The sequence below is a fragment of the Panthera uncia genome, assembly GCF_023721935.1.
Source record: "Panthera uncia isolate 11264 chromosome B3 unlocalized genomic scaffold, Puncia_PCG_1.0 HiC_scaffold_1, whole genome shotgun sequence".
Classification (NCBI taxonomy): Eukaryota; Metazoa; Chordata; class Mammalia; order Carnivora; family Felidae; genus Panthera; species Panthera uncia.
Window position 1 is genome coordinate 115,564,953 of NW_026057582.1, and position 25,267 is coordinate 115,590,219.

Sequence of the window (25,267 nt, forward strand, 5' to 3'; positions counted from 1 at the left end):
TAAATTATTTTGTAATTCTGTTTTCTTCTTTGTATTTTTATACTTTTATAGTTATAATGTCATGGTGAAACCAATTCTTCTCAAATCTGAAGTAAAAGAAATATTTAAAAATTTTAAATTCTGGTGGTGGAGACATCTGGCTCAGTAGCAATTATATCTTAACAACTGTTGATATTCAGTGGCAAGTAAATGCTAGCTGATTTTTTTTATGCCAAATCTGAGTAATGCCATTTTCTTCACATAAGATGATTCTAGGTCATTTTCTAGACAGTTAGGAAGCAGTAATGTGCAGTTTTATCCCTCTTAAAGGCTGAAAGATAAAGTGTTCAGCAATTTGTTCTTCTAATTATAAATAGTGATATAATGACTCAGTGAATTCTAGAGATATTTCTAAATTTTTCTATATAATGGTTTTGGAATAAAAGAAAAAAGTTAAAAAAAAAATAGGTGTGGGGAAGGAGGTGCAGGATGGAAGGAAGGGACCATGGGAGACCAGGAAGGCAAAGAGATAAAGTAGGATAAAGGAAGGGTCAAAGATAAAGAAGGACGTAAGGATGGAGAAAGAAGGGGGGAGAGAAAGCATGCAAGAAATGGAAGTTTATTTTTTCAATATTCTAAAAGTTTTGGCTGTATATCAAGCAATGACTTAGGTTTTTAATTTTACTTTAGAACTTTAGATGTCTTTTCAGTTATCTGTTACCTAAAATCCTCTTGCAAATCAAAACCTTGTAAGATTACTTTTTGGGTTTTTTGTTGTTGTTGTTGTTATTTTAAAGATTTTATTGTTAAGTAATCTGTATACCCAACGTGGAGCTTGAACCCATAACCCCAAAATCAAGAATCTCGTGCTCTACTGACTGAACCAGCCAGGCATCCCTGGGTTTTGTTTTGGTTTTTTTAATTGTCATATATGAAATATTTAAAGATAATTTTGGAAATCAGAATTTATTTCAATTACATAAATCATTTTCCAACAGCAGTTTTCATAGTTTAATGAATTTGAGACCAAAAGGAAAGATAAGATTTTAAATATACCTTTGGAACAGAGAAACTCTAAACAAAAGCTGTTGCAGAGTCTTAGTATTAAATGAGAAAGGCCACCATTTATTTTAAGATCCTAATCCCCTTTTAAAAATCTAATGAATATAGAGATTCCTTATGTCTGTAATATAACCTATAAATCTGTTATAATTAATGGTCATATCCTTAGGACATATTATTTTTTTCCCTCAAAGGGACAGAAGTCCCTACTTATCAAATAAGGAATAAGATTAAGTTCTTCATTTTGAGAAGCAATTCTTCATTTAATTTTTAGAATCACCACTTCAGTCTAAGATACTTAGTCCTTTACTTGTTTTATTAGAAAAACTTAATTTGCCTTTCTCTAGTTTCATTTATGTATGTGTTTAAATCACGAAGAGCCCTGTGGTCCCAGTCACAGGTCATTTTGCCTGAATGGAGGGATGTGTTATGTGATACCCACTATTCCCAGCCCATTTTGTAGGTAAGTAAAATGTGCTGGGGTGGGGGAAGGTAATTTTATTTTTTATCAGCTACTAACTTCTTTAGAAGTGATAAATATTGATCAAAAAGTGTAAGATGAAAAAGTGTGAGGAATGCTGTATATAAAACAAAATTATACTTTAAAAACAAACAATGTGGCAAATCACAATCTTGCTCAAAGTGTTTATTTTGGAAATTGGTAGTGATTTCAAGATTAGTATGATTTTTTTTAATAATCCATTTTGGTGAACTCTATGATTTTAGCAATTTAGGGAAGACAGTCTATGTTTAATATTAATGATAAAACAGGTAGAGAATTCATTAATATAAGAAAGCCCAACATCAGGTGTTTGAGTTCAGAATACAAAAATACATAACTGTGTTGGTACCAAAACTTACATTTGATATGTTAAAAAGAAAATGAAACATTAAGTTTCTCTAATGGTGTTAAAAAAAAAAAGTCTAGGCCACTATTGTTTTAAATAATATATGATTCACTTTGGGAGTATATAGCCAGGTCAGTGAAGGACTTGAAAATAGTACTTGTTTAGCTGGCTTCCTTTGAATTTGGTTGAATGGGATTTAAGGGGGGCATAGTAAACCTCTTTTAATACATGAATTAACAACATAATACTACCAATGACGTCCATAGACTTTAGGGGAGCTGACACTTAAGGACTTCAAGATATTTTGTGGCATGTGCATGAATTACTCTGTTTTTGTTCATTAACTGAGATGAGAGGTATAGAATCTAGATTTAAGATCTTATTGAAGTAAAATTCATATGAAAAATGAAAAATATTGGGATTTGGTGTGGAGGAGAGGAGGCAGAGAAATAATCTCATAATTATCTCAATCCGTTTTTAGAGGTTTTCATATGGGAAATAGTGAGTAGGTATTTTTCCTCTCAAGTTAATAAAATGAAAAAGGAAGAGGATAGAGGAACAAATCAACAATTGCTTTGTACCCCCTAGGTGCCTGTATGTTTTTCTTTTTAAAGTTTATTTACCAAAATGTAATTTATGAATGATAAACTACATTCTTTTTTAAAAATATTTTTTAATGTTTGTTAATTTTTTAGAAAAAGAGACAGAGTGCAAATGAGGGAGGGGCAGAGAGAGAGACACACACACACAGAATCTGAATCAGGCTCTGGGCTCTGAGCTGTCAGCACAGAGCCTGATGCGGGGCTTGAACTCACAAACCCTGAGATCATGACCTGAGCTGAAGATGGATGCTCAACTGACTAAGCCATCAAGGTGTCCCTAAACTACATTCTTAAAAGTACACAACTGATGAATTTTGACAAATATTTATACCCATGAAACTGTCACCACCATAACAAGATCCAGAGCATTTCTGTTATCCCACATTTGCTGACCATATTTTTCATGTTTTCATTTCACAAAAACATTAGAGGAAAGAGGGAGAGAAGATGTAAGGAAATAGAAAAATAAAGGGAAAATGAGAAATTAAGCGACTTGCTAAAGGTCATACAACTAGGATTAAATTAAAGAAATGGCCTTTGAAAAGTACAACTCCCAAGTTTCACCTAATCTTATGGTGTATTCATTCTGAATTCTTTCTAATGGGATAGGACATGTAGCATTCATTAAATGAAACTAAAATACTCATCAAAACAAATACATTTAATAATTAAAAGATACTAACATTTTTTTTCTTTAATTTACATCCAAGTTAGTTACCATATAGTGCAACAATGATTTTGGGAGTAGATTCCTTAATGCCCCTTACCCATTTAGCCCATCCCCCCTCCCACAAGCCCTCCAGTAACCCTCTGTTTGTTCTCCATATTTAAGAGTCTCTTATGTTTTGTCCCCCTCCCTGTTTTTATATTATTTTTGCTTCCCTTCCCCTTTCCCTTATGTTCATCTTTTTTGTATCTTAAAGTCCTCATATGAGTGAAGTCATATGATATTTGTCTTTCTCTGACATAATACCCTCTAGTTCCATCCATGTAGTTGCAAATGGCAAGATTTCATTCTTTTTGATTGCTAAGTAATACTCCATTGAAGATACTAACATTTTGTATCTTGATTGTAGTGATGGCTTCTTGGGTAAAAAGGCTGTCCTTTCTCCATTGAATTACCTTTACACTTTTGTCAAAAATCAATTGATCAGATGTGGTGGGACTATTATACTCCATTGATCTATGTTTCTATCTTTCATGATTACCAAACCATCTTGATAACTGAAACTTTATGAAAAGTGAAATCAGGTCATGTGAGTCCTTAACTTTGTTCTTCAGCTCATTGATCTTTAGTCTTCTTTTCTAAAAGACTGTATTTAATGTTAAAAATTTCCAACTACATTTTACCTGCATCTTACAAATGTTATAATTTGTTCATTTCTAAGTTAAATATTTTTTCCGTTATGATTTCTTCTTTAACCTAGATGGGGTTTTTTGTTATCCTTTAATATTTATATCTAATTTAATTGCATTGTGGTCAGAGTACTTGGTATATCAAGCTGTCTCTGTACTAAAGCCGTGTTTATACTGCACTGAATAAGTTGAGAGAAAGAATTAAGAGTACTGAAATTTGGAGACTCACTGGGATGGGAAAAAACATAGGGTCTTAACTAAGGCTGCTATAGCAAAAAAAACATAGGCTGGGTGGCTTATGAACAATAGGAATTTCTCACAATTCTGGAGGCCAGAAATCTGAGATCAGGGTGTCAGCATGATTGGGTTTTGGTGAGTGCCTGCTTCCTGGTTTGCAGATGTATCTGGGTAGATCTCTTGACCAGCAGGTTTGTTTTCAGGAAGACCTGGTAAGGGATCAGCTTTGTAGACCACACAGCCATCAATGACAGAAAGAAGAGCATCTTCTAGAGTAGGATGCCAGCAAATTACAGACTATAGGGCAGATATTTGGGGGGCAGGGAGCAGATTACTTTTGTATGGACCTTTTACTAAGAATATTTTTTGGTTTTTAAAGAGTTGTAATAAACAAGCACACCAAAAAATACAGATTAGGGGCACCTGGGGTAGCTCAGTTGGTTAACTTGATTTCAGCCCAGGCCATGATCTCATGGTTCATGAGTTTGAGCCCCATGTCAGGCTGTGCTGACAGTGCAGAGCCTGCTTGGGATGCTCTCTCTCTCCCTCTCTCTCTGCCCCTCCTCCACTCACTCTCTCTCTCTCAAAATAAATAAACTTAAAAAAAAAATAAAGAAGATTATGCCACACATGGCAGGAAGAGAGAGCTCTCTGGAATCTCTTTTATAAGGGCATTAATCCCCTTTATGACAGCTCTATCCTCATGTTCTAATTACTTCCCAAAGGCCCCACTTAATACCATCACATTGAAGTTAGGATGTCAACATATGAATTTTGGGGGTACACAAACATTCAGTCTATAACACTTAGGTTGTCACTCTGCTTTTGTATTTTGGGCAAATGTATTTTAAGTTTATTTTCAAAAAGTTACCAATGGAAGTGAATGGACCACTTTGCTCATACTGGGTTGAGGAATACATCTAATTTCTTCCTAATCTGAACTTTAATAGTAGTAATTAAAGAATAGTTGAAACTGTGTCCCTGGTTTTATGGTGGATAGGGAAGGAAGCAAAGTTATCATGTTGCACAACAGCAGAAGATTTCTGTGGGATTAGCACCCCCTGTGCAGTATGGATGGTGTACCCTGGAGTTGTTCAACACCTTGGAAGGAAGTGAAGTCAGGGAGACAGAGAGAAGGAAGGAATATAATGGCTAAGGTTTAAATAAAGTTGAATGGCAGAGATATTTTATATCATATGTTAGTTTTAAAAGTAACTGCTTTCCAATAATTTTAGGGCCATCCTTTCTTATATAGCACTATAGGTAAAATAGGTCTGAAGATGATAAACTCACTTCCATCTCAACTCCTACTACTTCCTGTGTTCCCTATTTCTGTTAATGACATCCCAACTGTCTTATCACTGAGAATCTTTGACTCTATCATTGACCCTTGTCAAGTTGTCAAACCATAATTCTACCTTTGTTGTATGTCTCTTATCTGTCTAATCCTCTTTGTTCTTACTATCACTATACTAGTTCAGACCTTTTTAACCCCTCATTGTCTATAGAAATAATTTTCTAACCAATTTTCCTCTTTTTTTAAGTTTATTTATTTATTTTGAAGAGAGAGGGAGCAGGGGAGAGGGAGAGAGAGAATCCCAAGTAGGCTCTGTATTGCCAGCACAAAGCCTGATGTGGGGCTGGTCCCATGAACCACAAGATCATGACCTGAGTGGAAACCAAGAGTTGGATGCTCACCACCACTGAGCCACCCAGGTGCCCCACTAACCAATTTCCTTGCAGCCTAATTCTAATTACTACTTCTGCAGTTTGCCACCCAAACACTTCTACAGCTTTCTCTTCTTCCTTGGTCTGTGTTCTAACTAGAACCATTTACTATTTATGTTAAATGTACTCCCATCCTTTCTTCCTGTCTATGCGTATTGAAATCCTACTTATATTTCAAGGCCTTTTCCTCTCTCAACCCTATCACAAATCAGAATTAACCTCTTCCTCGTTTGAACAGAGAAATATGCGAAATTTATTACTTTATATTTTGTCTTTGTATACTCATCTCCTTTTTTGGACTATAAATATTCCCCACTCCACCCCACCACCTAGGAGAGTGTGTTGGTCACAGTAACAAAATTTAAGTAATTGTTGACTTATAGACAGTGAATTTATAGAAATAATTTCATCTCAGAATCAGTAGTCATTATATTTTTCTTAAGTGAATGGGTAGGTAATAAATAAAATAATTAGAAATACTGCAGTGGCAATAAACAAGTACAGTTTACAAATTTAATTTAGTTTTATCATACATTGGTCTTCGTCCTCTTGTGTCTATTTTTTTTTCTTCTTTGTACTTTATTTAAACCAGCATACTCTAGTTTTTCTTATCTAATTTCTTTAGTTGACTATTTAGCTCTTTGGTTTTTTTAAGCTACTTTATTTTTTTTTCAATATATGAAGTTTATTGTCAAATTGGTTTCCATACAACACCCAGTGCTCATCCCAAAAGGTGCCCTCCTCAATACCCATCACCCACCCTCCCCTCCCTCCCACCCCCCATCAACCCTCAGTTTGTTCTCAGTTTTTAAGAGTCTCTTATGTTAAGCTACTTTAAAATTGAGGACAGCTTGGTATCAGTTGGTGTTGAGATCTGCTTTGAAGCCTAGTTCATGTATAGTATTTTAAATGGCCTATGTGTAGTAGAGAAGAATGTGGGTTCTTTAATTGATGGGAAAAAGGTTTTATATATGTACATAAGATCAAGCATTTATAATGTGCTGTTGAAATCTGTTATGCCCTCAACTAATTTTTTATCTGCTTGATTTATCGATACCTGAAGAGGTATGTCAAAATTTGTCACAGTGATTTTGGATCTTCAGCATCTCACAATTTCTGTTAATTTTTGCATAAAATATTTTGAGACAATATTATTAAGTCCATATAAATTCAGGATGGTTATGTCTTCTGGTGAGGTATCCCTTTTATCATTATATAATGACCTTTATCTCTAGTAATGCTTTTTGCTTTGGAATCTATTTCATCTGACATTCATATAGCCATGTCAGCTTTCATTTGTTGAACATTTGATGGTTTCCTTTTTTTTTCTTTCAATTTTCCATTAGGTATGTCCGTAAACATATATAGTTAGTCGGACTTCTTTTCTGTCTTTATTGGAGTGATTGAATTTTATTTGTCCATTCTACATTTTATTAGCTTATTTTCATTAACATGTCTTGAAATCAATTTAGTTGTGGGCATCATTTATTTAATGAAAAGAAAAAATAGAAAATTTGAGGGTAAATAGTGCATACTGAGTGGAAGTATTATTTTTGAGACTTTTGTTTCAGGTGTGTGTGTGTGTGAGTGTATGTGTGTGTGTGTGCATGTGTGTACATGTTTTGGAGCACATTTGATTAGTCACCAAGTCCTGTCTAGATTATCTATGGAATTTATCCTTACTACCCTATTCTCTTTGCTGTTGCCTTAGTATTATTTCCTTTCTGAAGTTTTGCAGTAGCTTTCTTTTTTTAATCCTAGTCTTATTCACAATGCTTTTGCAGTGATTGTTCTAAAAGGTAGATTTGGGTTTTTTTTTTAACTATTATTTATTTACGTAGTAATCTCTATACCCAACTATTATTTATTTATGTAGTAATCTCTAGACCCAATGTGGGGCTAGAACTCACGACCCCGAGATCAAAAGTCACACACTCTTCTGACTGAGCCAGCCAGGCACCTCTGACTTTGTCTTTTTGATTCACAAATTATTTCAAGGGATTCCTATGTCCTAAGGTACATCTTCAAATGTTTTAGCTTATCACTCAAAGCTGTTTATCATAATAGTCTATTTGATATCCTCTTCTATAACTTCTCCAGACATACCTTGATTCTAAACATTCTGAAAACTACATGCAGGTTCCCAAACATGCTAAGGCCTGACTCCATGCTCTGCATATGCTAGTCTCCTTCCTGAAACATCTTTACTCCTTAGTCTTTGAAGTAAGCTAATTTATTGCTCTTCTGTGAGCCATCTTTATCCTAACCAGAATGATTCTAGGGCTCTTTAAGTTTTTTTTTTTAATTTTTATTTATTATTGAGAGAGACAGAGAGAGAGAGAGAGAGAGCACAAGCTGGGGAGAGGTAGAGAGAGAGGGAGACACAGAATCTGAAGCAGGTTCCAGGCTCTGAGCTTGTCAGCACAGAGCCCTATGTGGGGCTCAAACCCACAGACCGTGAGATCATGACCTGAACCAAAGTCAGACACTTAACCAACTGAACCACCCAGGCGCCCCTTCACTGATTAATATTTTAATTATTTACAGTCTTCCTCAAAATTATGAGGAATTGTGCCTAGCAAAGTAAATAATAAGTTAATAAGTGAAGGAAGTAATAAATTACACCTACATATTGCTACCAGTGATTACAGAAAACTCAAATTTTAAATTTTCTAGTAAAATGTACTATATTATCTTAACCCTACAATATCCGTAAATAACTTTTATGTAGCGATTATGATTTTTTTTAAACTTTTTATGTGGTTATTAATAAATTTCAAGTAAAAGAGAAAGTGACCTTAAGCAAACATTTTTTTAAATGAGGCAATATAAATGCCAGTATAAATATATATATGAAAGTATGATTAGCATTCACCATAACTCAGTTTAGAGGCCTATATGAATTCTAATAGTTTTTTTGAATTATTTATCTTTTCTAGTATTGTGATAAAATATATGTAATATGAATTTCCCATTTTAATCATTTTTAAGTGTTAAGTGACATTAAGTGCATTCACATTGTACCACCGTCACCACTATCCATCTCCTTCAGAACATTTTTATCATTTCAAATTGAAATCATTACCCATTAAGCAATAGCCATTTCCCCTTCCTTTTGCCTTTGGTAACCATTGTTCTACTTTCTGTTTCTATGAATGTGAATATTCTAGGTACCTTTTGTAAGTGGAATCATACAATTGGCATCTTGTGTGTTTGGCTTATTTTACTTAGCATAATGTCTTCATCATAATGTTTTAGCATATTGTTGAATTTCCCTCCTTTTAAAAGCTGAATGATATTCCATTGGATGTAGGTACCATATTTTGTTTATCCATTCATCCATCAAGGGACATCTAAACTGTTTCCACCTTTTGGCTATTCTGAGTAATGTTGCTATGAACATGAATGTACAAATATCTCTTTAACAACCTGCTTTCAATACTTTTATAATCTAAGGTGGAATTGCTGGATCATATGGTAATTCTATGTTTAACTTTTTGAGGCCCTGCCATACTGTTACAGTGGCTGCACCAGTCTACATTCCCACCAGAAATGCAGAGAGTTCCAATATGTCCACATCCTTGTGAACACTTACTATTTTTTGGGTTTGTTTGTTTGGTTTTTGATAATAGCTTAATGGATGTGAAGTGGTATCTCATTGTGGTTTTCATTGGCATTTCTCGAGTGATTAGTGATGTTGAATGTTTTTTCATGTGGTTATTGGCCATCTGTATATCTTCTTTGGACTAATATTTATTTAGGTCCTTTGCCTGTACTTCATCCGGGTTGTTTTTTATTTTTTGCTGTTGAGTTTTCTCTATACATTTCAGGTATTAATTCCTTATCAGATAGGTCATTTACAGATATTTCTCCCATCCTGTGGCTTGCCTTCTTACCTCTGTTCATAATGTTATTTCACGCACAGATTTTAAGTCCACTTTGTCTATTTTTTCTTTTGTTGCCTGTGCTTTTGTTGTCATGTGAAAAAAATCATTGCCAAATTCTGTCATGAAGCTTTTTCTCTGTGTTTTCTTCTAAAAGTTTTATAGTTTTCACTCTTATAGTTTTAACTCTTACGTTTAGGGATGTGATGTGCTTGAGTTAATTTTTGTATATAGTGTAAGGTAAATCCTTTGGCATGTCAGCTTTCCCAACACCATTTGCTGTAAAGATCATTTTTCTTTTCCCATTGAATGCTCTTTGCACCCTTGTTGAATTGACCATATATGTGAGGATTTATTTTTGGCCTCTATTCTATTCCATTGGTCTGTATGTTTGTCCTATGCCAGTACCACATTGTTTTGATTACTGTCACTTTGTAGTAAGTTTTGAACTTGGGAAGTGTTAGTCCTCCAACTTGCTTATTCTTCACAATTGTTTTGTCTGTTCAAGATTTCTTGAAATTCCATATGAATTTTAAACTTTTTAAAAATTTTTTATTTTTTTATTTTTTTAAAGTTTATTTATTTATTTTGAGAGAGAGTGGAAATAGGGCAGGGACAAAGAGAGAGAGAATCACAAGCAGGCTTTGCACTATCAGTGCAGAGCCCAACATAGGGCTCGATCTCATGAGCCCTGAGATTATGACCTGAGCCAAAATCAAGAATCAGACGTTTAACTGACTGAGCCGCCTAGGTGCCCCTAAATATTTTTTAAGTTTATTTATTTATTTTTGAGAGACAGAGCGAGCACAAGTGGGGGAGGGGCAGAGAGAGGGAGAGAGAGAATCCCAAGCAGGCTCTGTGCCGTTAGCATGGAGTCTGATGCCAAGCTCAGTCCCACCAACCATGAGATCATGACCTGAGCAGAAATCAAGAGCTGGATGCTCAACTGACTGAGCCACCCAGGTACCCCAACCATATAAGTTTTAGAATGAGTTCTTCTATTTCTGTGAAAAACATTTATTTGGTTTTTATCAGATTTTCTTGAGTACTCCTATAGGTAGTTATTTTTTTTTTATTGTGTCAGACATTGTGTATGAAAACTGTAGAAATATTTTAAGGCTCTTGATTGTATTATATTCTTTTAGAGAGGACTTATACAAACTGGCAGATGTTTAGAGGCACTAGTGATCATAGATTACCTAATCTAATTAGTGATTGAGATAATTCAGAGCTGCTGCATGTACCAGGCTTTCTGGTTTACCATTTTGGCTAAGATAAATTCGGGGATTAACTTTGTCATCTTCCAGAAAATCCTGCAAGGATTTTGATTGGCATTGAATCTTTAGGTCAAGTATGAGTATTGACTAATAAAGTGAAGACTTTGAATTTATGATAATGTTGTGTACCTTAATTGATTTATGTGTTCTTAAGTTTCTTTAGTGTCTATTTAGTAGTCTTAGTGTGGTGGTCTTACATATCTTTCACTAGTTTTTAAAAATAGATATCTTAATATTTTTGGATGATATTTTCTTTTTTTAAATTTATATCCAAGTTAGTTAACAAGTACTCTAGTTCCATCCATGCGTTGTTGCAAATGACAAGATTTGATTCTTTTTGATCGCTGAGTAATATTCCATTGTATATACACCACATCTTCTTTAGGATGATATTTTCAATGACATTTAAAAGATTAAATTTCCTAATGCTAACTGCTTGTATATGGAAATAAAATTATTTTTATACTGACTTTATGTGTAATGATCTTGCTGAATTCATTTATTAGTTATGATAGTTGTATATGTAGGTAGTACTAAAGAAACTATACAATCTTGTTGTTTTCAAAAATGGCAGTTCTGTTTCTTTCTATCCAATCTTTACTTTTCCTTGTTTTGCTGCATTGCATTGGCTGGAATCTATAGTATTTCTTTTGAATAGAAGTTGTGGGAATGCTCATCCTTGTCTTGTTTCTGATTTTAAGAAAAGAGAGCTCAGTATTTCATTATCAAATATGGTATCAGCTATAGGTTTTTATTGATATCCTTTAATAGATTTTATTTTAAGCTTATTTTATTTAGATTTATTTTATTTTATAGGTTTTTACTGATATCTTTTAATAGATTTAGTAAGTTCCCTTCTCTTCTTTGCTGAGAGTATTATCATGAATGAGTTTCATATTTTATCAAATGCTTTATTTGTGCCTATCAAAATGGTCATATGATTTTCTTTTATTTGACTAAAGTGTTAAGCTACATGAATTTTTTTACAATTCATTATGGTATGTTTATGGTATATTTTATATGCATATATTTAAAGCATACAGTTTGAGTTTTGACTCAAAGTATGCAGCCATGAAACCACATGCACAATCAAGATAATGAACATACCCATCATCTCGAAGTTTCCTAATGCCCCTTTGTCATTCATCATTCCTACCATTCCTGTGTTCTCAAGTGAACGGTTACCAATTTTTTGTCATGCTTGGTTTGTGGTGCCCAGAATCTTATCTAAATGAAATTATGCTTGATAAACTCTCTATAGGGTAATGCTAGCTTCATACAATGAGTTGGAAAGCGTTCCCACCTCTTCGTTTTTCTGGAAGAGTTTGTGAAGGGTTTGTAATAATTCTTTCTTAAATATTTGGTTGAGGTCACAAATGAAGCCATTGTGTCTGGAGTTTTATTTGTGGGAAGATTTTTAAACATAAATTCAATGCCTGTAGTATATTCAGGGTTATTCAAGTTATCTATTTTTTCTTGAATAATCTTTGGTAGTTTGTGCCTTTCAAGGAATAATTCCATTTCATCTAAGTAATTAAATTTATTGGTATAAAACCATTTTTAATATTTCCTAATTTAATATAAAAACCTTAATTTGATAGGGCACCCGGGTGGCTCAGTTGGTGAAGTGTTTGACTTTGGCTTATGTTTTGATCTCATGGTTCATGAGATCAAGCCCTGCATCAGGCTCTCTGCTGTCAGCATGGAACCCGCTTTGAATCTTCTGTCTCCCCCTCTCCCACCTGCACATGCTGTCTCTTTCTCTCTCTCAAAAATAAATAAGCATTAAAACAACAACAACAAGAAGAAGAAAACCCCCTAAAACTCTAATTTGATAAAAAGGGATTAACTATTAAGAGGGGTAGAGAGAACTCCAAAGAATACAGGAATAGGAGATGCTGAGAGTTGCCACTACCTCTAAGCTAAAGGAGAGCATCAGGAAGGAAGAAACCTAGAGGACACTCCACCAGTGTGGAGATTCAGATCTTCATAGAGAGGGTATAGCTGTGGCTCACTGGATGGTGGAGAAATTCTTGGGACCAGGGCTGTTAAGCAGAAAGTCACCAACTGGACTACTGATGTGTCTCATGGGGAGGTTGCTTGCTAGTGTGTGAACAAGACCTGCTGGGTATTTTTGAAACTTTCCACAGAGTGTGTGTCACTGTGTCTACCACAGGGAGGCCTCCCACTGGTCATCACACCAAAGGAGCAAAAAGAAAAGCCCCTTCTTACAGTGTCCTTCCAGTGCTCTTCACTGATAAGGCCTAACATTGTGCAAAGGAGAAATGTTATAGATTCAAGCCCCCATTTCATAAATACAGAAAAGAGAAACATTGATTTAAGAGGTGAGAGACAATAAATTGATAACTGGCATATCTTCCCTTTGGCTACTTAGCTTCTGTATGCCCTTTCTACACACATTTGAACTTTTGCACACCAAAAAATTCTCACACTTTTCCTAAGGAAGAGACATCCAGACTCAGCAATAATTGTTTTTAGAGTTGGCAATATTAGTCCTCAAATTTAATCATAGTGTGCCTGAATATACTGTTATATAAAGACTAATTGCTAAGATTAACCTCCAGTAATGGCAAGACGGATAATAAGAAGAAAATGATTAATATATCCAAACATATACATAATAAGCAGAAAATAATATATGTTATGGTCCTTTTTGTAATTATTTTGTTACAAAACCATAGGTGATATCTATGCTTCTTTCTTCCAGTACCCTGCCCATATTTCCCATGGCTTCAGTCATAACTTCAGTAGGTTTTTTGCTGGGTGACCCAAGCCATCTTTCCTGAAGGATCTGAGTTCTCAACACTTTTGCCTTTTTACATTGCTGTGATTTGCTGTTAACCTGTATTATTGAGAATAGATGTACTGAGAGTCCTGAGAGGAGACACCCCAGAGAATTCCCTGGATTCCAGGTATAGTCTTCCTTTCCCACAACATATATCAACAACCCAACGTTCTCTCGGTAATTGGGATCAATCATTCAGTGGACTAACCCCCTCTTCATTTTTGGTTCAGTAGCTTGAGGAGCGTCAACTGACTAGGGGAACTAGAATCTCTGAACTCCATAGGCATGAAGCTCAAAATTTGTTGAGATGGTGAAAAAATTCACCAAGTAGGTTATTAGCTGTAATAGTGAGTGAAGCCATTATCAATTCCACCTCTTGATTCCCAGGCCCATGTAATCTGACTGTGTGGGAGACAGCACCATGTAATGATTTCTGATTCAAAGCATATACTACATCCTTTTAGAATTTTTTCTCCCAATGGTACCATTTCACTTCTAATTGGCCAGATGGTTCTGATTGATGGCATATGGTATAAAACCAGTTAATTGCATGGATATGAGCTCAGATCTGTACTTCCTTGGTTGTGAAATGAAGTTCCATAATCAGAAGCAATGTTATATGTAATACCATGATGGATGATGGATAAGACATTCTGTGAGTCCATGGATGGTGGTACTAGCAGAGCATTGTGAAAAAGTAAGGCAAGTCCATATCCAGAATATGTGTCTTTTCCAGTGAAAACAAATCTTTGCCCTCATCTATGATGGAAAAGGTATGGTGTAATCAACTTACCACCAAGAGGCTGGCCATTCCCCCAGGAAATACTTCTGTATCAGGTATTCATTGTTGGTCTCTGCATTGGCACAGTTGGCACAATAGTAGCAATAGCTAAATTAGTTTTGGTAAGGGGAAGTTCCTAATTTAGAGCCTATTCACATCCTCCACTCTGCCACCATGGCCACTTTGTTACTGGACCCATTGAGCAAGCACTAGTGCAGCTAGGGAACGAGGGTAAATGATAGAGTGTGTCATTTTGATTAAAGAGCACATCATCTGATTATTAAGAAGCCCCTCTGCAGTGAAGGCCATTTGGTAGGCAATCACATGGGACACAAATATCTTCAGTGTGCCCACTCTGAAAAATCTATCCATCTATTTGTCCTTGTTACCTATCTTCCAGCCTTGGTATTTCCTTCTTTGATAATCCAGCCTAGGTTTTAGTAACTGCTCATGCATCCGTGTAGATCTTTTGAGCAACTATGGATCCATGCTTCTCACCATCTCTCCAGAGAAAGTGGACAGGCAATATACTGATCAAGGTTCTGTGCACTGGGAGGATTTTCCTTCATCATTGTGTATGAGTCACCCCTGAATAGGAGTGTAATGCTGTAGCTGTCCACTTTCAGGTGGACATATTGTGCAGGCCTATTTATAAACTAGATTTGAATATTTTCTTCCTTAGCTAGTCATAAGGTACTTCTCAGAAGGCTGTAAACATAGATTGAGAAGAATAATGCAACATAGGTCAGGGTCTGAACTACTTGCTCTTGTAACTTATTTCTGGATTCCTGTACTTGGTCTCTTATATACTATTTCCATTTGACAATGAATTGCTGTTGTGCATGATCGAACACCCAGTTCATGATGGAAAGTTCAGACTACATGGTCATCTCACCTTCCATGTTGGCATCAGCTATGATCTATGTGGCCTATACAGGAGAGCAGCGACACAGCTTTTCAAGCATACAGGTGCTGCCCTCACTAATGTATTTACCAACACTTTAGTGATAAGAGTGCCTTCTAGGCCCTCTTGGGAAATATAGTTATAAGGTGGACGTGCAGATTACACATGATAAATCCACTCCAGCATTTCTAACCCTAAACTTTCATGTTCCCTTGTTTACAGCATGTCATGGAAGCTACATCATTTCATTTTTATTAAATGTAGGCCATTGAATCCAAGTTTCAGACAACTAACTGAGTAAGCTTTTAGCTCATACAGTGGGAAGTGGCTCTAATACATTAAATCCAGTAATCTCTAGTAAGTGCACATATATCAATAAACTTATCCCTGTTTGGTCCAACAGTCTTTGAATCAACTCCTGCACATATTCCTCAGGATAGATGGGTGTGCGTGTGCACACGCACACACAAAATCATGTAATCATTTTGGTATGTAAGATGTCTCCTCTTAGGTTACAGAGTATACGTTATTTCCTGGAGTATGCTGATCCTAGTTTTTGGTCTAGTGGAAATTAGGGGAGATTTTGGTGGGGTTGAGGAAAGTGTCCCCTTGCCAGACATTTGCCCTAGGTGAGGTTATCATAGATTTCTTTAAGCAAAGGAAAGCTAGGGGTTTTTTTAGATATAGGAAGGCCAACTACTTCCACTGGTAAGGCAGTCTCAGAGTGACTGGGGATTTGAGATTGTCGTTTTCATCTGGCCTACAGAAGCCCCCATTTCAAGTTTTAGGGGCTCATTCTTTATTCATCTATGCCCTGATATTCACATAAGAAGCTTGGCAAGACTATGAATCCAACTAGTATTGTAATTCAACAGCCTGAATAGTATATTTTTCATTAGGTTTTCAGCAAAATCAGCTCTGTGGCTACAAGAAATAGATTAATTTAGGGCTGCTATGGGAGCTTTCTAGTTCTCAGATAGGATTTGAGCTTGTTGTTTTCTTTCTGTAAGTGCCTAGTGCATCAAGTCAGTTTACCTCATTCCTAGTCCTTATGATCATATTACTACCATAACAGTCAAGAGCTCCTAAGGTACTTACTTCAGTTGGCACTTTATCACAATTAATTGTGATGCCACTGCATACTATGAATCAATAGCATCCCATTTCTTGTTGTTAAGGAGTTCATTCATGCGCTTATGCCTAAGGGCATAAGCAAATCAGTCTCAAAATCTTATCTTTGAGATTGTGTTTCTTGGCATCACACCCAGTGCCAATTCTGTTTTAGTGAGGTCCAGTCAGAAGATAGGAACCAAAACAGTAATTTTAACAGGGAATATTTAATATAAAAATCATTAAATTTGTAAAAAGGGGATTAACTACTAAGAAGAGTATAATGAAACCCAAAGAATACAGGAATAACAGACAAAGAGAGCAGTCACTACCTCTAGCCTAAGAAGATATCTATAGAAGAAACAAACTTAGAGGACACTTCATCCAAGTTGAGATTTAGACCTTGTTGAAGAGTGTGAGGCTGTTTTCATGGGGAAGCAGCTTGCTGAGGTACCTTAAGGCTAGAGCCAACAAGGGGAAACCACTCCCTGGATTGCCAGAAAAACATGCTGGGAGCTGCTTGCTGTGATGCCATTGTGACTCACTGAAGGTTGTGTGCCGCTCAGTCTCCTGTAAGTCACTCGCTGGCTGCCACACCTTAGTAACCAAATAAATGCACCAGATCCAGGGAAACTAAATCCCTTCCTTTATCGGCTTGAACAAATAAATTTTGCATAAGATTTTCAGCAAATTCAAGGTGACAAATATAGGCTTACTAACATTGTGCCAGCTTGCAAAGTATTAATGTTTATAGGGTACGGCTCTACTATTACAGAGAGTGGGTTTGGAGCTGAGAGGCAATAAATTGGTAACTGGCACATTCTTTTTAAAAATGTTTTTACATTATTTTATTTTATTTTATTTTATTTTATTTTATTTTATTTATTCAGTTGTTTTAGAGAGGGGAGGGGCAGAAGGAGAGGGAGAAAGAGAATCCCAGATAGGTTCCATGCCCAGTGCAGAGCCCAACCACCAGGCTCCATCCCACAACAATGAGGTCATGACCCAAACTGAAATCCAGTCAGACGCTTAACTGCCTGAGCCACCCAGGTGCCCCACATTTTCTTTTAATGTCTGTGGGATCTATAGTGATGTCCCCTCTCATATCTGTAATTGGTAATTTAGGTCTTCTGTTTTTTATCATCAGTTTGGCTAGAGGTTTATACATTTTATTGATGTTCTCCAAGAGCCATCTTTTGATTTCATTGATTTTTCTTTTTTAGGTTTTTTGTTTTTCTATATTTCCTTTCTTCAGTTTAATCTGGGTTTAATTTACCCTTTTATTCAAGTTTATTTTTGTATTTTTTTAATTTTTAATTTTTTTATTTGAGAGAGAGAAAGCTCATAAGTTGGGGAGAGGGGCACAGGGAAGGAGAGAGAAGGAGATAGAGAGAGAGAGAGAAAGAGAGAGAGAGAGTAAGAGAGAATCTTAAGCAGACTCTATGCTCAGCCCCCAATGCAGTACTCAATCCCATGACCTTGGGATCATGACCTGAACCAAAATCAAGGATTGGACTCTCACGTAACTGAGACACCCAGGCACCCCTCAGTTCTCTTAAGGTAAAAACATAGGTCATTGATATGAGAACTTTCTTTCCTAAAAAAAAAATCTAGTGCTATAAATTTTCTAAAAGCACTGTTTTAGTTACATCCCATTATTTTAGACATGTTGTGTTTACATGTCCATTTAGTTCCAATTACTTTCTAATTTCCCTTGTGATTTCTTCTTTGACTCCTAGATTATTCAAACGTGTTGTTTAGTTTCAAGAGATTTTGGAATTTTTCAAATACTTTTTATTCTTTAATTTAATGCTATTGTATTCACATTATATACTTTGTAGGATTTTAATTCCTTTAAATTTATTGAGATTTGTTTTATGGATCAGAATATGCTCTAGCTTGGTAAATGTTCCATGTATTCTGAAATACATATATTCTGAAAAGTACTTAAAAAGTACTTGAAAAATATATATACTCTGATTTTAATGAGTGGAATGTCCAATTAGATCAACTTGGTTAATAGTGTGGTTCAGATCTCCTGTATTCCTATGGATTTTCTGTCTATTCTATTGATATTTAAAACTATAGTTGTAGATTTGACTATTTGTCATTTCTCCTTGTGGTTTATATTTCAGGTATCTTGAAGCTTTGCTATTAGGTGCAAAAACAACTTAGGATTGTTATGTTCTCTTGATGAATTGGCCCCTTGATCCTTATGAAATGACTCTCTCTTTCCCTAATAATGTTATTTGCTCTGAAATCTACTTTGTCTGACATTAATATAGGTATTCCAGCTTTCTTCCCATTAGTTTTAGCATGGTAAATCATTTTCCATCCTTTTAGTTTAAACCTATTTATGTCTTTATATTTTGAATAGGTTTCTTTTAAAAAAAATTTTTTTTAAATTTAAAATTGAGACAGACAAAAGGTGATTGACAGAGGTGAGAGAGAGTGAAAGGGATACACAGAACTTGAAGCAGACTTCATTCAGTCTCTGGGCTGTCAGCACAGAGCCCAACATGGGGCTCTAACTCACGGACTCACGGACTGTGAGATCATGACCTGAGCCAAAGTCGGCTGCCCAACTGACTGAGCCACCCAGGTGCCGTGAATAGGTTTCTTAATTGACAGCATATAATTGAGTTTTTATTTTATTTTATTATTTATTTATTTATTTTTATTAAATATAATTTGTCAAATTGGTTTCCATACAACACCCAGTGCTCATCCCAACAAGTGCCCTCCCCAATGCCCATCACCCACTTTCCCCTCACCCCCCACCCCCATCAACCCTCACTTTGTTCTCAGTATTTAAGAGTCTCTTACAATTTGCCTCCCTCCCACTCTGTAACTTTTTTCTTCCCTTTCCCCTCCCCCATGGTCTTCTGTTAAGTTTCTCAGAATCCACATATGAGTGAAAACATATGGTATGTGTCTTTCTCTGCCTGACTTATTTCACTTAGCATAATACCCTCCAGTTCCATCCACGTTGCTGCAAATGGCCAGATTTCATTCTTTCTCATTGCCAAGTAGTATTCCATTGTATTTATAAACCACATCTTCTTTATCCATTTTTCAGTTGATGGACATTTAGGCCCTTTCCATACTTTGGCTATTGTTGAAAGTGCTGCTATAAACATTGGGGTACACGTGCACCTATGCATCAGCACTCCTGTATCCCTTGGGTAAATTCCTAGCAGTGCTACTCCTGGGTCATAGGGTAAGTCTATTTTTATTTTTTTCGGGAACATCCACACTGTTTTCCAGAGTGGCTGCACCAGTCTGCATTCCCACCAACAGTGCAAGAGCGTTCCTGTTTCTCCACATCCTCTCCAGCATCTGTAGTTTCCTGAGTTGTTCATTTTAGCCACTCTGACTGGCATGAAGTGGTATCTCAGTGTGGTTTTGATTTGTATTTCCCTGATGAGGAGCGACGTTGAGCATCTTTTCATGTGCCTGTTGGCCATCTGGATGTCTTCTTCAGAAAAGTGTCTATTCATGTCTTCTGCCCATTTCTTCACTGCATTATTTGTTTTTTGGGTGTGGAGTTTGCTGAGTTCTTTATAGATTTTGGATACTAGCCCTTTATCCGATATGTCATTTAAAATATCTTTTCCCATTCCATTGGTTGCCTTTTACATTTTGTTGATTATTTCCTTTGCTGTGCAGAAGCTTTTTATCTTCATAAGGTCCCAATAGTTCATTTTTGCTTTTAATTCCCTTGCCTTTGGAGATGTGTCAAGTAGGAAATTGCTGCAGCTGAGGTCACAGAGATTTTTTCCTGCTTTCTCCTCTAGAGTTTTGATGGTTTCCTGTCTCACATTCAGATCCTTCACCCATTTTGAGTTTATTTTTGTGTATGGTGTAAGAAAGTGGTCTAGTTTGATTCTTCTGCATGTTGCTGTCTAGTTCTCCCAGCACCATTTGTTAAAGAGACTGTATTTTTTCCACTGGACTCTTTCTTGCTTTGTCAAAGATTAGTTGGCCATATATTTGTGGGTCCAATTCTGAGGTCTCTATTCTATTACATTGGCCTATGTGTCTGTTTTTTGTGTCAATACCAGGCTGTCTTGATGATTATAGCTTTGTAGTAGAGGCTAAAGTCTGGGATTGTGATACCTCCTGCTTTGGTTTTCTTTCTCAATATTACTTTGGCTATTTGGGGTCTTTTGTGGTTCCATACAAATTTTAGGATTGTTTGTTCAAACTTCGAGAAGAATGCTGGTACAATTTTGATTGGGATTGCATTGAATGTGTAGATAGCTTTGCGTAGTATTGACATTTTAACAATATTTATTCTTCCAATCCATGAGCACGGAATGTTTTTCCATTTTTTTTGTTTCTTCCTCAAATTCCTTCATAAGGTTGCTATAGTTTTCAGCATACAGATCTTTTACATCTTTGGTTAGGTTTATTCCTAGGTATTTTATGGTTCTTGGTGCAATTGTGAATGGGATCAGTTTCTTTATTTCTCTTTCTGTTGCTTCATTATTGGTGTATAAAAATGCATCCGATTTCTGTACATTGATTTTGTATCCTGCAACTTTGCTGAATTCATGTATCGGTTCTAGGAAACTTTTGGTGGGATCTGTTGGGTTTTCCATGTAGAGTATCATGTCATCTGCGAAAAGTGAAAGTTTGACTTCATCTTTGCCAATTTTTTTTAATATATGAAATTTATTGTCAAATTGGTTTCCATACAACACCCAGTGCTCATCCCAAAAGATGCCCTCTTCAATGCCCATCACCTACCCTTTCCCCCACCTCCCATCAACCCTCAGTTTGTTCTCAGTTTTTAAGAGTCTCGTATGCTTTGGCTCTCTCCCACTCTAACCTCTTGTTTTTTTCCTTCCCCTCCCCCATGGGTTTCTGTTAAGTTTCTCAGGATCCACATATGAGTGAAAACATATGGTACCTGTCTTTCTCTGTATGGCTTATTTCACCTAGCATCACACTCTCCAGTTCCATCCTCGTTGCTACAAAGGGCCATATTTCATTCTTTCTCATTGCCACGTAGTATTCCATTGTGTACATAAACCACAATTTCTTTATCCGTTCATCAGTTGATGGACATTTAGGCTCTTTCCACAATTTGGCTATTGTTGAGAGTGCTGCTATAAACATTGGGGTACAAGTGCCCCTATGGGTCAGTACTCCTGTATCCCTTGGGTAAATTCCTAGCAGTGCTACTGCTGGGTCATAGGGTAAGTCTATTTTTAATTTTTTCAGGAACTTCCACACTGTTTTCCAGAGTGGCTGCACCAGTTTGTATTCCCACCAACAGTGCAAGAGGGTTCCCGTTTCTCCACATCCTCTCCAGCATCTATAGTCTCCTGATTTGTTCATTTTGGCCACCCTGACTGGCATGAGGAGATATCTGAGTGTGGTTTTGATTTGTATTTCCCTGATGAGGAGCGGCATTGAGCATCTTTTCATGTGCCTGTTGGCCATCCGGATGTCTTCTTTAGAGAAGTGTCTATTCATGTTTTCTGCCCATTTCTTTACTGGATTATTTGTTTTTTGGGTGTGGAGTTTGGTGAGCTCTTTATAGATTTTGGATACTAGCCCTTTGTCTGATAAGTCATTTGCAAATATCTTTTCCCATTCCGTTGGTTGCCTTTTAGTTTTGTTGATTGTTTCCTTTGTTGTGCAGAAGCTTTTTATCTTCATAAGGTCCCAATAGTTCATTTTTGCTTTTAATTCCCTTGCCTTTGGGGATGTGTCAAGTAAGAAATTGCTGTGGCTGAGGTCAGAGAGGTCTTTTCCTGCTTTCTCCTCTAGGGTTTTGATGGTTTCCTGTCTCACATTCAGGTCCTTCATCCATTTTGAGTTTATCTTTGTGTGTGGTGTAAGAAAGTGGTCTAGTTTGATTCTTCTGCATGTTGCTGTCTAGTTCTCCCAGCACCATTTGTTAAACAGACTGTCTTTTTTCCATAGGATATTCTTTCCTGCTTTGTCAAAGATGAGTTGGCCATACGTTTGTGGGTCTAGTTCTGGGGTTTCTATTCTATTCCATTGGTCTATGTGTCTGTTTTTGTGCCAATACCATGCTGTCTTGATGATTACAGGTTTGTAGTAGAGGCTAAAGTCTGGGATTGTGATGCCTCCTGCTTTGGTCTTCTTCTTCAAAATTACTTTGGCTATTCAGGGCCTTTTGTGGCTCTATACAAATTTTAGGATTGCTTGTTCTAGCTTTGAGAAGAATGCTGGTACAATTTTGATTGGGGTTGCATTGAATGTGTAGATAGCTTTGCATAGTATTGATATTTTAACAATATTTATTCTTCCAACCCATGAGCACGGAATGTTTTTCCATTTGTTTATATCTTCTTCAATTTCCTTCATAAGGTTTCTATAGTTTTCAGCATGCAGATCTTGTACATCTTTGGTTAGGTTTATTCCTAGCTATTTTATACTACTTGGTGCAATTGTGAATAGGATCAGTTTCTTTATTTGTCTTTCTGTTGCTTCATTATTAGTGTATAAGAATGCAGGTGATTTCTGTACATTGATTTTGTATCCTGCAACTTTGCTGAATTCATGTATCAGTTCTAGCAGACTTTTGGTGGAGTCTGTCGGATTTTCCATGTATAATAGCATGTCATCTGCAAAAAGTGAAAACTTGACTTCATCTTTGCCAATTTGGATGCCTTTGATTTCCTTTTGTTGTCTGATTGCTGATGCTAGCACTTCCAACACTATGTTAAACAACAGTGGTGAGAGTGGACATCCCTGTCGTGTTCCTGATCTCAGGGAAAAAGCTCTCAGTTTTTCCTCATTGAGAATGATGTTAGCTGTGGGCTTTTCATAAATGGCTTTTATGATCTTTAAGTATGTTCCTTCTATCCCGACTTTCTTGAGGGTTTTTATTAAGAAAGGGTGCTGAATTTTGTCAAATGCCTTTTCTGCATCGATTGACAGGATCATATGGTTCTTATCTTTTCTTTTATTAATGTGATGTATCACATTGATTGATTTGCAAATATTGAACCAGCCCTGCAACCCAGGAATGAATCCTACTTGATCATGGTGAATAATTCTTTTTTTATGCTGTTGAATTCGATTTGCTAGTATCTTGTTGAGAATTTTTGCATCCATATTCATCAGGGATATTGGCCTGTAGTTCTCTTTTTCTACTGGGTCTCTGTCTGGTTTGGGAATCAAAGTAATGCTGGCTTCATACAATGAGTCTGGAAGTTTTCCTTCCATTCTATTTTTTGGAACAGCTTGAGAAAGATAGGTATTAACTCTGCTTTAAATGTCTGGTAGAATTCCCAGGGAACCCATCTGGTCCAGGACTCTCATTTGTTGGGAGATTTTTGATAACTGATTCAATTTCTTCACTACTTATGGGTCTCTTCAAATTTTCTATTTCCTCCTGTTTGAGTTTTGGTAGTGTGTGGGTGTCTAGGAATTTGTCCATTTCTTCCAGGTTGTCCAGTTTGTTGGCATACACTTTTTCATAGTATTCCCTAATAATTGCTTGTATTTCTGAGGGATTGGTTGTAATAATTCCATTTTCGTTCATGATTTTATCTATTTGGGTCCTGTCTTCTTTTTGAGAAGCCTGGCTAGAAGTTTATTGGTTTTGTTTCTTTTTTCAAAAAACCAACTCTTGGTTTCATTGAGCTGTTCTCCTAGTGTTTTGGATTCTATATTGTTTATTTCTGCTCTGATCTTTATTATTTCTCTTCTTCTGCTGGGTTCGGGGTTTCTTTGCTGTTCTGCTTCTAGTTCCTTAGGTGTGTTGTTAGGTTTTGTATTTGGGATTTTTCTTGTTTCTTAAGATAGGCCTGGATTGCAATGCATTTTCCTCTCAGGACTGCCTTTGCTGCATCCCAAAGGGTTTGGGTTGTTGTAATTTCATTTTCATTTGCTTCCATATATCTTTAAATTTCTTCTTTAATTACCCATTCATTCTTTAGTAGGGTGTTCTTTACCCTCCATACTTATGGAGGTTTTCTGTCTTGGAGAATGTTCCATGTGCACTCGAGAAGAAAGTATATTCTGTTGCTTTGGGATTCAGAGTTCTAAATATATCTGTCAAGTCCATCTGGTCCAATGTATCATTCAGGACCATTGTTTCTTTACTGATTCTGTCTAGATGATCTATCCATTGTTGTAAGTGGAGTATTAAAGTCCCCTGCAGTTACCACATTCTATCAATAAGGTTGCTTATGTTTGTGATTGTTTTATATATTTGGGGGCTCCTGAATTCAGTGCATAGACATTTATAATTGTTAGCTCTTCCTGATGGATATACCCTGTATTTATTACATAATCCCTTCTTCATCTCTTGTTATGGCCTTTAATTTAACATCTAGTTTGTCTGATATAAGTATGGCTACTCCAGCTTTCTTTTGACTTACAGTAGCATGATAGATAGTTCTCCATCCCTTCACTTTCAATGTGAAGGTGTCCTCAGGTCTAAAATGAGTCTCCTGTAGACAGCAAATAGATGGGTCTTTTTTTTTTTTATCCATTCTGATACCCTATGTCTTTTGATTGGAGCATTTAGTCCATGTACATTCAGTGTTATTATTGAAAGATATGGGTTTAGAATTATTGTGTTGTCTGTAGGTTTCATGCTTGTAGTGTTGTCTCTGGTTCTTTGTGGTCCTTACAACATTTCACTCACAGAGTCCCCCTTAGGATCTCTTGTAGGGCTGGTTTAGTAGTGATGAATTCCTTCA

The 25,267-nt window shown here is 36.2% G+C and overlaps 1 protein-coding gene across 1 annotated transcript in view; it reads left to right on the forward strand.

Moving 5' to 3' along the window:
• The first annotated feature begins 721 nt into the window (after positions 1–721).
• Positions 722–25,267, forward strand: part of NRG4 (neuregulin 4) — a 95,981-nt gene continuing 71,435 nt past the window's right edge. The window contains exon 1 of the mRNA XM_049613916.1: positions 722–1,504. Coding sequence (XP_049469873.1) covers positions 1,401–1,504 — 104 coding nt within the window. The 5' untranslated portion in view covers positions 722–1,400. The remainder of the gene's footprint in view (positions 1,505–25,267) is intronic.